General features: G+C 37.8%; 1 protein-coding gene across 1 annotated transcript in view; it reads right to left on the bottom strand.

Annotated features, from left to right (window-relative positions):
• The window catches only part of PTPRZ1 (protein tyrosine phosphatase receptor type Z1), a 165,730-nt gene extending 157,070 nt beyond the window's left edge, over window positions 1-8,660 (bottom strand). The window contains exons 1-2 of the mRNA XM_047095241.1: window positions 8,515-8,660; window positions 3,928-4,091 (exon numbers count right to left, since the gene is read on the bottom strand). Of these exons, the coding sequence (XP_046951197.1) occupies window positions 3,928-4,091; window positions 8,515-8,660 (310 nt within the window). The remainder of the gene's footprint in view (window positions 1-3,927; window positions 4,092-8,514) is intronic.
• Window positions 8,661-17,443: the final 8,783 nt, after the last annotated feature.

Genomic DNA, 17,443 nt, shown 5'->3' with positions numbered 1-17,443 from the left:
ATTGAATGAGTAATAAATGCCTGAAATGGATGACTTTGCCTTATATACTATCATGCCTCTTTGTACTTCTGGCCACCACAATCACTTAATGTTTTTTGATCACTTGCTCTTTTTGCCCAGGGAGCAGAAACTTTATTCACTGCATATTGTTTGGGGAAGAGGCAGAAAAAGGTGCGGTGCACAGCTCTAAGGGAAGGAATGCTATGAGACAGGCAGGAAGATGGGGACTCAGGTTTCCCTCTTAGTGGGGAAAGTGAACCTTGCAGCTAGCTAAAGGGAGGGATCTTGATGAAATATGGCCATTAAGACAGGCAATGGAGACAGCAGACTAACTGACCAGACCGTGTTGTGCTCCGGGCCAAGGGAAGAGAGGAATAAAACAAAGGGAAGTAGAACAACAACAATGACAAATGTCCATACTTCTGAAACCACCATGGCAACAGTAAGCCTAAAACCAGAAGTATCCACGTAAAAACCTCAACATTCTGGGTTTTGAAAAACAACTGTGTTCCATTTTCTCCAAAGAAATTAGTGCTTTGAAATGTGTGTCCTAAGAAATGTTAAATCTTAACTCCCACCACTGTTATGAACAAAGCCATGTTCACTGAATGGTACAGGGGGTTAAAAGTAGAGACTTTAGAATCAGCAGACCCGGATTCAAATCTTAGGTCTGCCACCTTCCACTTACGAATTTAAGGAAGCTGAAAAGATGAATAAGATGTAGAACAGCAATAATGTCTATCAAAGCATCAGAATTATATGAACAATACATAAAGTGTTTGGCATCGTGTATGTCTTAAAAAATGGGTATTATTAATAATGAAAATCTTAAACTAGTGCCTCTCTTCACACAGCAATGCTGATTATTAAATTGCCAACAGAGAAGAAACAGACCAGCCTCACAGGCATGGAGCAGTGGAAAACATGCCCCCAAAGAGGCTGTTGCCTCAATCCCTCAAACGTATCTACTCTGTTATTTCTACCAGTTGCAGAATCATCAACTCTAGGGTGCTTCTCTTTTAATGTACATACATTCTCATTCATTTTGGTCATTTACAATGAATTACATTGATCAGATAATTAGTGAAGAAATACACAATTGAGCAGTCAAGATAAAGAAATGGAGGTTTAATTGGGAAAAGAGGAAGAACAGCTGACTAATTAGGAAGCCCCAAAGTCTCGGCAAGAAGGACACGGCAAAACAAAAGCGGATACTGGCCTTCCAAGTGCAGCTGGAAGAATTATGTATCTGGGGGGTGGGGAGGGGGGTGAGGAATACGTCAAGGGTGAGGAAAGATGCTAAGCTAAAGTGGTTTTTTGTTTTTTTGTTTTTTTAGACTTGTCTGGATGTCTGAAAGACCTGGTCTTATTTTTTTTGAACTTTATGCTATACAGACTGTAGGTTGCCAATTTCTTGTCTATCCTTTCCTCACAAGGCCAGTTTGAATCCTCATGAAGACTCTTGAATGATTCTTTAAGACAAAGAGATCTTTTTTAAAAAATTTTTTCTTAACGTTTATTTATTTTTAAGAGAGAGAGAGAGAGACAGAGCATGAGTGGGGGAGAGGGAGAGGGAGAGACAGACATAGAGACAGAGAGACAGAGAGACAGAGACAGAACCTGAAGCAGGCTCTGGGCTCAAAGCTGTCAGCACAGAGCCCGATGCGGGGCTCAAACCCACCAGCAGCAAGATCATGACCTGAGCCCAAGTCACACGCCCAACTGACTGAGCCACCCAGGTGCCCCAAGACAAAGAGATCTTTATTTCTGAAATTAATAGTGTGTAACACTAGAAGATTCATAAATTGTAGCACTAAATATATACAACAACTTTGTACACTAAGCTTTCACTACAACATATAACATATAAAAATCTCTCCTCTCTTTCTATAGTTCACATTTCCTTAAAATACTATTTTTTGTATCTCTCTCAAAAAATATCAAAAAAAAAAAAAAAGAAAAAGGAGCATTGCTATTTTTGGCATATGTGGTCTGCAAGAATTCTAATCAGTTTATGGAATCAACCCTACTTAACACTATCCCACTCAACACTATCAACCTCCTAGGTGTCCCCATTTTCTTACCCTAGAATTCCAATACCTGTCTCCAAAAAATATATAACCATGATTATCCCACACCCTGACTGGGGGCAAAACAGGACTAGAAGACAACAGCAAGAAGAGACGGGTGGGTCTTATTTATTTTTCTCATTAGCGTCACAGCCAGACTTGTTTTAGGCCAATCCTTTTTTTTATGGGCCCTAAAACCAAGGGTGCATCCTCTGTTTTCAAAAAGACACAACATATCTTTTCTAAGTATTTGGATCTCAAAATAGTTAAAGATATTTAAATAAACAAGATAATTGATTTATGCAAATAGAAGCATGCACATAACATATTTCACTTCTGTCTTCCACATTCGAGGAGAGAGGTATTATTATTATTTTTTTAAATTAGGGTGATACTTTCATGAAGACTTAGCCATCATGACATTTAAGCTATCTTTCATTTTTCGAGTCTATTCACTTTCCAAATGATAAATCCCCAGATTATTCTAAAAGCTAAATGACAGGGAAGCCTGGGTGGCTCAGTCGGTTGAGCGTCTGACTTAGGCTCAGGTCATGATCTCATAGTTTGGAGTTCGAGCCCCGTGTCAGGCTCTGTGCTGACAGCTCAGAGCCTGGAGCCTGCTTCAGATTCCATGTCTCTCTCTCTCTTTCTCTGCCCTCCACCACTCACTCTCTGTCTCTCTCTCTCAAAAATAAACATAAAAAAAAAAGCTAAATGACAAAAGTAATGAACATAAACAAAATACTCTCCTCCAAATCCAACAGAGTATCTCAAAATCCAAGGATATGGGGGGAAACTGATAGATAGGTAGGTAGATAGATGGATAGATAGATTTAACATAAAGAGTTCTAATAATCTAGAAGTAAAAATGCAAACTCTCAATGGGATAAAGAACAAATGCTTTCTACAAAAGACAATTCACAACAAGTGATATATAAATAATAAATACAAATGTGTTCAATGTTATCCATCAATAAATAAATGTAAACTAAATGCAAACTAAAACAAGAATAGTTTTTTTTCTTTCTTTTCTTTCTATCTTTCTTTCTCCTCCCCTCCCCTCCCCCTCTCCTCCTCTCTCCTCTTTCCTCTCCTTGCCTTTTTTTGCCTCTATATATCTAGCCACAGAGGAGCACTCTCATCCACTCTAGACAGAGCGTCAAATGCTATCTGATTTCTAAAGGGTGGTTTTGACAGTCTGAATCAACAGCCTTAGACATACGCATACCTTTGTGGTAGAACTTTGTCTTCCAATAATTTACCCTAAAATAGTAATTAGACAGTAGGTGTTGGGATTTGGATTCAGAAGTCAGATAGTCCTGGATCCCAATCTCATGTTAATCCACCATTTATTAGGCCTATGAAAGTGACCAAACTATTCAACACCTTCTCATTTCCCCTTCCTTAATCTTATCCCTGAATGAGGATAGAGAAGGGTAGTTGCCTAATAAGATGATTATATTCAGCTGAGAAAACATATGTACACTATTAGCATACTATCTGGCACCTGATAAATATTCAGAAAATCATACTTATCATTAAGAAGTTAATAATAGAGGGGAATTACGAAGGTGCGCATTAATACACTGTCATAAGGGCCAAAGAACTGATCAGAACAGTTTAATGAAATACTATTTTGACACCAATTGTTAGTGAGGCCCCCAAAACCATTCTCCCCTTCTTCTACATTAGCAAAATGTTTAGCTGGGCATCTGGCCATCTAAAAGAAACTTTAAATTTTCAGGTGTTCCTTTCAGACACACAGATAAGTTTGGCAAAGTAAAAAGCTCAGCTTCTGTACTGTATCTTTAAATAAGTGAAAATGTAGACTATGCCATTTTCCTATTTGCTTTCCCACTGGCTGGAACTCTGATGCGGCTGTGAACCATCCGAGACATAGACATACGGAAGAGGATAATACCCCAGAGATGGTGGGGCAACAAGATAAACACTGTGGGTTTCAACACTGTGAGGCTCCAACCATCTCCAATAACTGTAGGTGAATGCTTCATCAAGTCTGGACTGACAAGGACAAGGGAAAGAAATGTGATTCCTGTTTGAAACACAGTCATTTGGGGTTTCTTGTACATACAATCAAACTATATTAATTCCACATTTTAAGATCAGGATGTTTAACAAAATATAGCAAATTATTCACTATATTTTAAATTCAAAAGGCAAATCACCATTTGAATAGGGCAAACTTTTTTCAAAATGTATGCTTTTCTCATTTTTTCTCTCTCTGCTTCTTTCCCTATTTTTGTGTGTGGTATGTGTGTAGGTACTTAGAGAAACTTCAGGAAAGAGGTAAACTAATATGTTAAAACTATTTATCACCAGTGGAATTATGGGTCACATTTGCTTATATAGATTTTGGGCAATTTCTGAATATTTGCAATGATAATTTCATAATCATGAAATAGATTTTTGCACAGAACAAGGAAACTCATTATCATGCAGGAAGTATTATATATTCTTGGGGTGCCTAGGTGGCTCAGTTGGTCGAGCAGCTGACTCTTGATTTTGGCTCAGATCATGATCCCAGGGACATGGGATTGAGCCCCATGTCAGGGCTCTCTCTCTTTCTAAAACAAATAAAAATAAAAATAAAATATTGTTGAAAGGTTACCACATTTTTAAAAGTTCTAAATTAGGGGTGCCTCAGTGGCTCCATCAGTTAAGTGTCTGACTTCAGCTTAGGTCATGATCTTGTGGTGTGTGGGTTTGAGCCCTGCATCGAGTTCTGTGCTGACATCTCGGAGCCTGGAGCCTGCTTCAGATTGTGTCTCCCCCTCTCTCTGCCTCTCCCCTGATCTCTCTCTAATATAAAATAAAACATAAAAAAATTAAAAAACAGAGTTTTAAATTATAACTATCTTTATTTTGGGCAAATCCCAAGCATCTTACCAGAAAGACCGGATTGTTTTCTTAAGAGTCACTGATGAAATTCACACACACACACAAACACGTATACACACACACACATATATGTATATGTGGGTATGGGTATGTAAATATATGAGAAATGCTTGCAGATATGATGTATCAGGCAGAATGACTTTGCCTTTCAAATGGTGAAACAGAAAAGCCAAATTTAATATTTGTGAATTAGTCATGTTAAATATTATAGTTGCAGATATATAATTTTTAATGTATTTAATTATTTTGACAATGGAGAGATGATACATTCTGTAGGTCTAATGTCTCAATTAATCAGACATCTGTGTCCCCTCCTTTTATCATGTGGCCTCCCGTTTTGAAGAAACAAGGGTGCTGCTCTACTCCCATCACCCCTGCCTTGTTTTCCAGCCATCAAATATGCCAGTTCTAGCAGAAAAGAAGGGGTCTTTGGTGGAACCTTTTAGTCTTTTCTCAGTAACACTAAGTGCTATAATATTAAAAAGCATATAAGAAAAAAGGTCGCAATCAAATAATTTTACGTCCATCCTGGTTGTCTTTCATACGTGGAGGAGAAAAATAACTTATCATATGTGTCTTGATACCGAAAACAAGTCACCTAAATCTCCTTTAAGCAATTACTTCAAAGAGGAGTCCAACCAAGAATGATAAAATTACAGTATGAAACAACAATACTGTAAACTGTAAGGCATACAAAGTAATCCAGATGTATCTGGCACCACTGTTGCTGAACTAATTATGAATGTCCAAAGAAAATGTAAGAAATGCTGACTTAATAACAATGTTCTGTATTTAAATAACTAATCTGTATTTATGACAGCAAGTAACAGTAGTAGAGAAGTTGAAGGAAGGTGAAGGAAGCCAGGTGAAGGAAGTTGGTGGGGTGTGGAAAGAAGGCTCTTGCTGGTAGGTAATGCATTTCATATCTGTTGTGGTGAAGGGGTCACAGGAACAGTTTCTCTCTTGCCAACCAGAGGAAAAAGTTTTAAAGCATTCTACTGGTTAAAGTTAAAGAAGAATTTAAAATATGACTTGGGAAAAGATAAATGCAAAGTCTAGACAGTGCATAAAACAAAAACCAGAGAGTACGTAGACAATGAGAATACATAAATATGACATAATAACACAAGACGTAGGGAAGATGTTTAAAAAACACCCCACAGATTTTAGATAAAGTCAAAATTGACTACATGATGTTTTTAAGGGACATTTAATGGAAAGTTACATGAAATGTACACAATAAAAGGATAGCTTAAGAATATAGCAAAGCAGTGGCACCTGGGTGGCTCAGCTGGTTAAGTGTCTTACTCTTGATTTTGGCTCAAGTCATGAGTTCAAGTCCCACATCAGGCTCCTTGCTGACAGTGCAGTGCCTGCTTTGGGATTCTGTCTCCCTCTCTCTCTCTTAAAATAAGTAAACAAAAAATCAAAAAGAATATGGCAAAGCAAACTAAAGAATGACATGGTGGCACCAGCCAAAATAGAATTCAAGGAAAATCAAACTAAAAAAAAAGGGGGGGGGTTGTTTTATTTACCTATTCATTGAGCACCTATTCACTGAGAACCTATTCTGTGACAGGCACTGTGCTAGGGACTGGGTCCAGAGTGAATAAACACACAGACCCTCCTGAAGCTTATTAATGAGGAGAGACAGAAAGGATATAATGTAGAAAAATAAATGTGATAAGCATAAGGAGGAAAATAAAGACCAGGTAATTGAAGCCATCTGGGGAAATGGTTACAATTTTACAACAAGGTGCCCAGGAAAGTCCTCGATAAAAAGGTACCACTGAGTGAAAACCAACGGAAGTAAAGGGGTAGAACATAAAGAGTTATAGAAGGGCATTTCACTCAGAGAGAACAGCAAAAACACAGTGCAGAGGAGACTTCCTGGGTGACTCAGGAGCAGCAAGGAGGCCAGTGAGACCAGAGTAAGGGTGTGGAGCAGGGGAGGCCAGAAGAGAAGTAACAGGGCAGGCACAAGGTCATTCATGGCTTGATGAAAACTGTAGAGATTTGGGCTTTTACTCTGAGTCAAACAGGAAATTGGGGAGTGACATGATTTGACTTACATCTGAACCAAATCAGCTGGGCCGATTTTGAAGCAAAGCAGGGAGACCAGTTGAGAGCTAGGGAAATAACCCAAGGATGAGATGAGGGCAGATTAACTAATGGCAGTGATGGCTGAAGATGACGAGAAAAGATAAACCGGGAGGCACACTGAAGTGTGCTGATAGATGGGATGCAGGCTGTGAGAGAGGAGCAAGAATCCAAATGACTGCAAAATGTCTGGCCTGAGCAACTGAAAAAGTGAAGTTGTCATTTACTGAGATAAAGAAAACAGAGAAAGTTAGGGATTGGGGTGGAGGAAGGGCAGGGGATCATGTTTGGACAGGCCAAGTTTGAGAGGTGGACGGTTGGCTCTGTAATCTGCAGTGCAGGCAAAGTCCTGGTCTAGTGATATAAATTTGAGAATCGCCCATGTAGAGACTATACGAATGGGATAACAGCATAAGTAGTGTAGACAGGAAAGAGAAGTATCCCAAGGAATGACTCTCAGGGACTCCAACACATAGAAGTTGGGAGATGAGAAGGAAACAGCAAAAGTGAAGGAGGTGGCCAATGAGACAGCCAGGAAAACCAGGCAGGCGTGGTGTTCTGGAAGTCAAGTGAACAAATCTTCACCAATAGACAAAGTGACAGCTGTCAAAAGTTGCTTACAGATCATTAAAAAAAAAAAAGGTGGGGGTGCCTGGATGGCTCAGTCGCTTAAGCATCCGACTTCAGCTCAGGTCATGATCTCATGGTTCACGAGTTTGAGCCCCACATCAAGCTCTGTGCTGACAGCTCAGAGCCAGGAGCCAGGAGCCTGCTTCGGATTCTGTACCTCCCTCTCTCTCTGCCCCACCCCTGCCTGCACTCTCTCTCTCTCTCTGTGTCTCTCAAAAATGAATAAAGGTTAAAAAAACTTTTTAAAAAGTTGCATGTAGATCAATAAAATGAGGACCAGGAGTATTGACTATTGGACGTAGCAATGTTGAGGGCCCTGGTGAGATTGATGAGGACAGTTTTTTGAAGTGTTAGAATCCTGTTTTTTGAAGTGTTAGTCCAGGAGCAAATGGGAAAAGAACCAATGGAGATGGTGAGTACAGGAAACACTTTTCAAAAATTCAGTGATCAGTGGAAGGAGACAAATGCAGAAGTCAAGAGATTTTTTTTTTAATGGTGAAAACAACGTTATGTTAAGGAACACCCATTATTTTAACCGCATTTACTGATTAATTCGTATTATCCTATACTAAGCTAACAATTTGAAAGAAAATACCAACACTTAAAATATGAATGGATATAACGTTAAAAAAAAAGAATTTTGCTGCTAAACATATGACCTTTAACTGTAAGCATTCACACAGAGCTTTGCCTCAGGATGGGAAGAAGTCCTCCCAAAGTCACTCATAGAAGTCTTGTCTACATCACCTAAGATTGTATTGTCCCTTCTGCTTTTGCACAGAAGATAATTTCTTACCAAAAACTTCTGGAGTCATAGTAAGCTTTTCCAAAAACATAGACTACACATAACTCGATGACTAATATTGCTTTCAAAGAACCATAACCATATTGGTGGAATTTTGTGCTAGGCTTCTCATACTGAATGTTTAACTCAAACCTCATGTTAAATAACAAAAATATTTAAAGTCTCTTTAAACAACAGAATGAAAATACAGTATCCCTTAAAAATTAATGTTAAATCCACCTAATTCTTGACTGTGTTCATAATTTTAAAACTTCAATAAGTTAATTAATTTCCTATAAAATTGTATTTGAAAATCTGATTTTCCCAAAGTCCCATAAGAACCTTACTCATGGCTTACCACTACTTGTCCGCTCTTCATCAGATCTCACATTGCTGCCTCTATTGTATAATAAAACAACAGTTTTTTGGGGGCAGCCTGGGTGGCCTAGTCAGTTAAGCATCCGACTCCTGATTTCAGCTCAGATCAAGATCTCACCGTTCATGAGTTCATACCCCACACTGTCAGTGCAGAGCCTGCTTGGGATTCTCTCTCTCTCTCTTTGCCCCTCCCCTGCTCATACTGTCTCTCTCTCAAAATAAATAAATAAAACTTTAGAAAGTTTGAATAGTAGCTTTTTAATTTTTTTTTAATTTTAAAATTTTATTTTAGAAAAGAGCGAGCCTGCACACCACCTGAGCCTGGAGCCTGCCGCGGGGTTCAATCCCACGACTCTGAGATCATGACCTGAGCTGAAATCCAGAGTCAGATGCCCAGCTGACTCAAGCACTTCTAAAATAATAGCTTTTTAAACTGCTATTAAAACTATGTTTTAATAACAGAGTTAATATTCTATCAAGCATCACTACTTATTTCAACAAACACCCTCTTTCTTCAGTGTCTTCTTGTTTTTTATTCTTTAGTGTCTTCTAATAAAATATATAAATGTTATAATTATTTTCCTCAGATGGGTTGTTTTCTCTTAATTTTGCATTTCTTAAATTATAATGATTACATTTTGTCCTGGGCATATTAAAACAAACATTTGAAAATAATTTTCTAAATCATTTAGTATTCAATATCAGTATAATTTAACTATTTTAAAATAATGACCTTTTTTTTCCAGTATATGTGATTATGTATTTCATGGATCTTTTGTCCTATTCTAACCAGGACAGGTTTTCCTGAATTGGGGCTTCTTATCATTATTTTCGTAGAATTGGGAAGTTACAGAAGTCTGTGCACATAATGTTTATTTGCCTATCAGTCTCATAAATAAATTATTTTTATTGAACAGAACACTAACTTCTATAGCATTTGATCAAACTTTGCCCCATCTTGATAGCCTTTTGTTTTCAGCAGTCTATTCTTCATAATCTATTTGTGATTATGTGTAATCTATTCAAAGTCTATTTCCTCATAATCTCTTTGTGTTTTGCAGGTCTTATTATGGACTCTCCAACAACACTGTAAGCAAGCTAAGCAGTCCAAAGAGAACAAATTCTGATTCCTGTCACAAGATGTAGTTTTAGAATGTCTCTCTTAGTACCCCAAGCAGGGCAGGGCATAACCCTGCTTTTCTCACTTTTTTTTTTTTTAAAGCTTTGAGGTATCAAGAATACTGGTCTCTTTCCCAAGGAAAATAGCTTTAACTCTACAGATCTAAAACTTATACTGTTCACAAATGTCGAAGCATGGGATCCATGATAAAACTCTGACAATACAGCTATTGATGGCAACAGGTAACCAGTGGCTGTAAAATATACAGTGCTTTCTCCTAGCTTGAATCAAACAGGATCTCACATATCTCAGATCTTGTTCTTGGTAAAAAAGAGGAAAAAAAGAAGAAGAAGCAGAAGGATAAAGGGAACTGAGAGAAATGCTCTTGGCTGGCACTGGCTGGAGTGTTGGAGGGATGAGGAGGTGTTAGCGAGAGGGATCCGGTATCTTTTTGTTTCATTAAAACCCTGGCTTGACAGGAAACATAGGGAAAACTTAGCCATAGAAATGGTGCATCCGCTGTGCAGCCCAACAAGTAGATTCTCCCACCGCTACTTAGAATAAAGAAACTTATAGTCCTCTTTCTCTCATGTTTCTGGCCACAGTCATCTTTCTTCCCTTCTTCTGCATTCACTATTGTACTCAATTCCAATCACTTAATTTTCTTTCTTAAAAGTCTGAATGCCAAGAGTAAAAGCCCTTGGGAAGTTGTCCGTGATCGTGTGCCAATTCAGTTCAAAATCTATATAGACTCTTGGACCTGTTAAAATGAGAATGTAATTTGATTGACCTACTTTTACTTTACTTTTTTTTTTTTAAATAAGAGGGATTGAGTGAATTTGAGGGTGAATTGAATTCTAATTCCAAATGCTGGAAATGTGATCCCAAGTTTCTTCTGATGCTAAAAAGTGTGCTGAATCAGTCTGAGGCAGTGGTAACATTTCACATTTGACAGGATGGGTCCTACTGCATTTCCTGTTTGTTTGTTTGTTTGTTTGTTTGTTTTTGTTTTTTTAAGTGACTGCTGTGGAAGGAATCTCATTCACTGATTTATGCTACAAGTACTTACTGAGCACCTATTACATGTGTCAGGGGCCTGTAGAGCCCAGTGTGTTCATCTCTTAAAACCAGACTCCTTCAGGGAAGAGAGCTATGGAAACAACCGAAATATGATGTGAGTGATGCTTCCTCTTTTCTGGCAAGGAATGGTGATGTGTTAGAGAAGATTTCACAGTGGAGGTGAAAGATAACTGGTACACAAGGGACGATAAGCCACCAAAGAAAAAGGAAAAGTTTGAGCCAAAATGAAGGAGCATAGGTGTGGAGGTTCAGGTCACACTAAACAGGCAGCCTGAGTTCAGGCTTTGAAGTACCTTGCACGCCCGGGTAAAGAAATCATATGACATCAAGGGTTACACGAACCTACGGGTCCTTTCTAATGATGAGTGGAAGCAACACAAAATCCCATCCCTTATTTTCTTAATGGTTTCCATGGATGGAGACCCTTATTCCTCTACTGTGTTTCATTACTTAAGTCAGCTGCTGAAAAATTTCCTTCTGACAATTACAAGAACACACTATGTAAGAGGAAAGTCCTTCTTCTAAGATGCAAGTTCCTAAAAGCATTCCAATATCCATTGCTACAAACTTGCAAAACACCTTTTTAACATTGGCCATAGGCGAGCAATAACTTGCGCCAAACAAATCATGCCTACGGTGTGTTTATTCAACTGTATACATTTTGGCAAGAGAACAGGCTGCTGAGGATTTCCTAGGTTAACAGGGAAGCATTTGTGCTATTTTTGTGGCTCTGTGCATATGTGTGAGTGATAGTTAATAAACTGCAACTTTCCAACTATGTTTTGATCAACTGATATGTATGTATGAGATTTATAGGCGACTAAGCAAGAACATATATGAAAAAAAGTTTTCCTTCTCTATTATTGAATACCGTAGAAGAATCTTGAGAGGGTCAAACAGTGAGAACTTAAACTCCAGTCTACAAATCCTAAATGAGATTGTATGTGAACATATTTTCTCACCAAAACTGCATAGTCTGGCATACTGGATTGTAAACAGAATGCAATAAGCAAGCATAATTACTTCCACACAAGAAAGTCTGGATCAATCTTTTCTTGATGACCTATTTTTGGTGAGTTTTCTCCAGTAATGAAATCACCGAAACAAATCTCCAGCAGACTGTGTACTACAGTCTCAAAGCCTCACATTAAAAAAGCCAGCACTCTCCATGTATCTCTAAGGGAAAACTCGGTGCATAGAGGTGCACTTTCTCTGCCAGCATTCAGAGAAGACCCAACCTGTCTCACCTTAAAAGGGTTTAAATGCCATTATCATTAGTGGAGGGATTATCAGGCTACAAAACTTTTAATCTTCACCTGCTTGAATGGCATTGAGTCTAATACAACTTAATCTCTTATCATGTTTGGAAAAAAAACCTCTTATCATGTTGTAAAAACTAAGAGTTGTTTTATTTTTTCAAGTTGACAGATGCTGTAGGATTCTAATTAAAAAATGTAAAGGGTGGGGGAGGGAGAAGGGAAGAAGAGAGAAGAGCTGCAGCCTTGAGAAGCCCCTGCCAAGCTGGAAACTGGAATACTTTTTTTATGGGTGCTTTATCATTTGGGGGGGGGGAGGATGGAGGGGTTAGTATAAAATTTTGAATAAGTTATTAAGCAACAAAGAAGCATCTTGTGTTTTGTTGATGTCTTCTGCCAAGAATACTAAATAGCTACAATGTAATGAAAGGCTGGGAAGAAAATAAATTGGAATCGCAGGCAAGAAAGAAGCCCGAGGAGATGGATCATGCCATCATCTCTCTTGTGGGATAGATGATGCCCAGATTGTGCTGTATCTTAAAGGATTCAAGGGCAACATGTGCTAGACATTCTTGGCTAATTAAAAGTGATTTCATTTCATTCTCTGTGCTTCCTTCCAGGAATCCATTCTGCAGACAGCACTGACATCTAAGTCCAAAATTCTTACCCCATTATGATAGACTTTTAGCCAAGAATCATATGCATATCAAGTCATTCTTTGAAATTTTAGCACTAAGAGTTTACCTTTGTCACAGAATAGCAGCTGCCACCACCAAAAATGAAGCCTCAATTTGGGACAGAATTCACGACGGCAATTACATGACATTTTCTTAGCAGTAGGTGTCGAACAGACCATACAAGAAGAGTGTTTTAACTTGCACATTTTATTTATATATTTTGCTGCTTACCTATTATTTTGAATGTGGCCATGCAGAATATTGAAAAGAATTAAATGCATTTCAGACTAGAGCTGCAAAACCCAACCAATTTGGGGGTTCAAACTCCTCTCTGAGTGAATAATCTAAAATGAATAAAATAGATGTGTCTCTTTGTTCTGTATAGAACAAAAAAAAAAAAAAGGAAGGGTGTGTGAGAGAGCACAAAAGAAGCTTAAATTATTGAAATGTAAAGTAAATGTTCCATGTTCAAAAGGAGGAAGTACTACTCATATGCTCACAGAGACATTTTAAAAATGAATTTACATCTTTGTCTCCCCTTTATATGACTTTCCACAGACTTAAAATCTGATTCGTACAATCTAATAATATTTATTTCATTATTTTCCATTCTGGTGTGCTCCCACCAGGGTTCATTTGATACCTGCAACTAGATTAACTTATCAAAAAGAAAAACTACTGAAGTCCAAGCACAGTGTTAAGCACACAGTAGGTGTTCAATAAAGGTCTGGTGAAATGAGTTCTATTGATCTCACCTGGACTTGACCCCTTTGTAGAGGGACAGCACTGTTATTCAGCTCACAGAAGAAGTAGACCTTCTCCCTCTCCTTTCTTTGTGCTGGAGGCATGAAAAAGTAAGGCTGAAAATACCCAGTTAATTTCTACCATTACAGTTAATAATTTTCCCAAAGGATTTAATCTTTTAATGCTCAAAATAAAGCATAAAAACATTGGGAAGCAGAAAAACATATATATTCCTTACTTATTTACCGTGTGTGTGTATATGTGTGTGTGTGTGTATATATATACACACACACACACACACACACACATATATATGCATGTAGATACAATATACAATACATGCATATTTACACATAAATACATAGAAATACTTATACAAATATATATTATATATATGCATACCATGTGTCATTTACTCACTCTGAAAACCATCAAAGGAAATATTACCAAAACCAAATATTACTCATTAAGAATCTATTTAGTCATATTTCTTACATACAGAAGTCTTGCATCCAACTTTTATATAGCACAATGTAAATATATTACTTCATTATACAGGTTAACACACACCAACATTTCCATTCTTGACAGGCATCACGTTATCGCTTTCCTAAATTAAATGATTTGTTAATTTATCACTTCATGTATCCTTAATATATGTTAAGAGACATACAGTAGGTAACAAAATCCTATTGCATTTTTCATGAATTAAAAAAAATGCTAAAATCAATTTTAAAATTTCTGGGAAGATTATTCTATAGATTCTTTTTCATTGCACTGTTTTTATGTAAAACACAAGTTTGCAAGCAATTTATAAAATACCAGTCTATCTGACATGAATATGATACCTTCAAGCAATCTGAAATTGTGGATATTAGGAAAGCCTATTTATTGGCATACAGCTGACTGAAATGTCTCAATAGTACCTGGTGCTTATTTTTAAGAGCACAAATTTTGATAAGACTTGATAAAATTAGCCTGACACTATGAGTATACTCAAATTCTTTCCATCCTTAGGGGGGAAAAAAGTGTTTTTGTTGTTGTTGTTATTACGACCTCTACTAAAATTAATAAAAATAGATCATTTCAGGGGTGCCTGGTTGGCTCAGTTGGAGGGGCATGTGACTCTTGATCTTAGGGTCGTGAGTTTGAACCCCACATTGGGTATAGAGATTACTTAAATAAAAGAAAAAAACTTAAAAAATAGACCGTTTTAAGTGGTACCAATTCTTCTTATTAACTCTCAAGGCCCTGAGTTAATCATTTCAGAGGAAATGTTTAGCTTCAACTCCTACATCTTATGGTAACAAATTTGGAATTCTATCATTCAATAAATGAGCAATCTTCAAGCTACCAGGCTCTGTTTCTCTCTCGTTTCTTTCCTTCCAATTCTCAATTTCAGTAGAACAGTATGTATTTGTTGCCTCTACTTTTTCTTCATGGATATTTCTTTGATTCTATATGGTCCTTGACACCTTTAACTTTCCAGGTAAGACACTCCCTTGAAGACTACCAATGACCCACCAAGACCCAGTAATTATGCCAACCGCACTTATATCAAATGAGGTGAGGTATTTGATGTACCTGTTAATCATTAAAGTATTATATAAAGAGGATGGTATTGTTATACCTCCAAATGATCTATCAAATTTCCCCTTCGACTGTCACACTGTAACAGTCTTTTAAATTGAGCTTCCTGATCCCTAGTCTCACTCTGCTCCAATCCACCCTATACTGAAACTTCAGTTATCTTCCTAAAATAAAGAGATCTAATCAAGTCATTCCACTACTCAAAACCCTTCAATAGTTCACCATCATATACTGGATAAATTCCAAACCCTAAATCATTCAATTAACCACTGGAAGTCCTACCTGTTATTTGATACTTCTCCACTAGTACATACCTCCCGATTTTTCTCCTCCCTTTAAACAGCACAATCACTCCCATTCCATGCTTCTGTGTATGCCATCCTTTTGCCACTGATGCCCTACTAACGCTCTACCCAGCCACCCTGCAGGGTTTACATCCAGCCCCACCTCCTCCTAGAAACCTTCCCAGAGGTGAATTTAGCCTACCCTGCCTCACGACTCACACTTTCATATACTACGACCTCTGCTTTGTAGGAGAGCTATTAAGGTATGGATTTTTCTCTCTTGCAAAAGCTTAGGAGACCACTGGAGGAATACTCTCTCTAGAGGAAATTACAAGGAAGGTGCTCCATAAAGATTCAGTAAATTGATTTGTGTTTGTGTTTTTACCATTAATGACTATGTTGAAGTAGTTGTTTGGACCATGTAAAAAAGACCCTTGTTAACTTTTAAGTAGAGCTATTAGTGCTTTTAAAATACAGTAAAAACAAAATGCCTCTTAAATATATGCCTTTAAATAATGCCTTTTAAAATACAGTAAAAAGAAAATGCCTAGACTTGACAAAAAATAAAAATGTAATTTTAAACACACACACACACACACACACACAAAACAAAGTGCTGAAATGAAAAAAGTGTAGCTAAATCTTGTATCTGCTACATCACAGAAAATACCTCTGATTCTAACAAATTATACATGGAAAAAGAAACTAAACAAGACAAGGGCACAACAAGAATATGTATAATTGACAAAATAAAATCTATTCTGTGCTCATGTCCTGATACAAGCAATTGTTCTTCCCACCTGCTGAGAGATGTGAATCTTTGGACCAACTCCAAGAACGTCTGGCCTCTTGAAGTTTCTCTGGCTTGCAAAGACTATGAGGTCAACCACTGTAGTCCTTACTCCTCCTTCTAAGGTTACCCTGAAACTGAAGCTGCCTTAAGAAGAGGAGAGAGGGATGGGAAGTTTTCCAGGGCCTTTGTCCTGTGGCACTAGCTTTGTGTTAGGATAGCATGAAACTTGCCAATATCTCTACCTTAAGACAAATGAACTGAGATTAGTAGCATCATGAGGTTGGCCTAGAATGGTGGTTTTAAACTCTGGCTGTACTCTGTAATCACCTGGGGAATTAAAAAAATATATTCATGTCTGGGCTCTGCACCCACGCATATACTTGATTCAGGGTGGAGCCCAGACATCAGGATGTTTTAAAAGTTCCCCAAGTATATAGTCAGCTTGGGCTGCTATAGCAAAATTCCATAGGCTGAGCAGCTTAAATAACATTTATTTTTCACAGTGATAGAAGCTGAGATGTCCAAGATCAAGGGGCTAGCTAGAGAGAGCTCTCTTCCTGGCTTACAGATGGCTGCCTTCTCACTCTGTCCTCAAATGATAGAAACAGAGCTCTGGTTTCTCTTTCTCTTCTTATTAAAATATTAATCCTACCACTCTCATGACCTCGTCTAAACTTAATTACCTCCCACAGACCCCACCTCTAAATACTATACACATTGGGTAGTAGGACTTCAAAACAGTAATGTTGGGGGGGACACAAAGAGTCAGTTCATGACACCAGGTAATTCCCAAAGTGCAGCCAGGATTGCAAACCACTGAACTAGATCAGTGGTTTCCATTTTTTTTTTTTGCACTGAAACAAACATAACAGTGATATTGCATGTGCAATATGCTCCTCAAGGCAGACCAAGAGTCTGACAAAGTCTCTGTGTTAGGGGAACGCCGCTTTTATATATCCCATTTAAGAAATGCAAGACGGTGAAAATGTCCCTATGGAACAAACTTTTAACTTTTTTGA

This window comes from Lynx rufus, unplaced genomic scaffold (genome assembly GCF_022079265.1).
Source record: "Lynx rufus isolate CCGP_SWC_20201006 ecotype Redwood Valley unplaced genomic scaffold, mLynRuf1.p SCAF_4, whole genome shotgun sequence".
NCBI classification, from domain to species: domain Eukaryota; kingdom Metazoa; phylum Chordata; class Mammalia; order Carnivora; family Felidae; genus Lynx; species Lynx rufus.
This window is presented reverse-complemented; position numbering and strand designations above follow the sequence as displayed.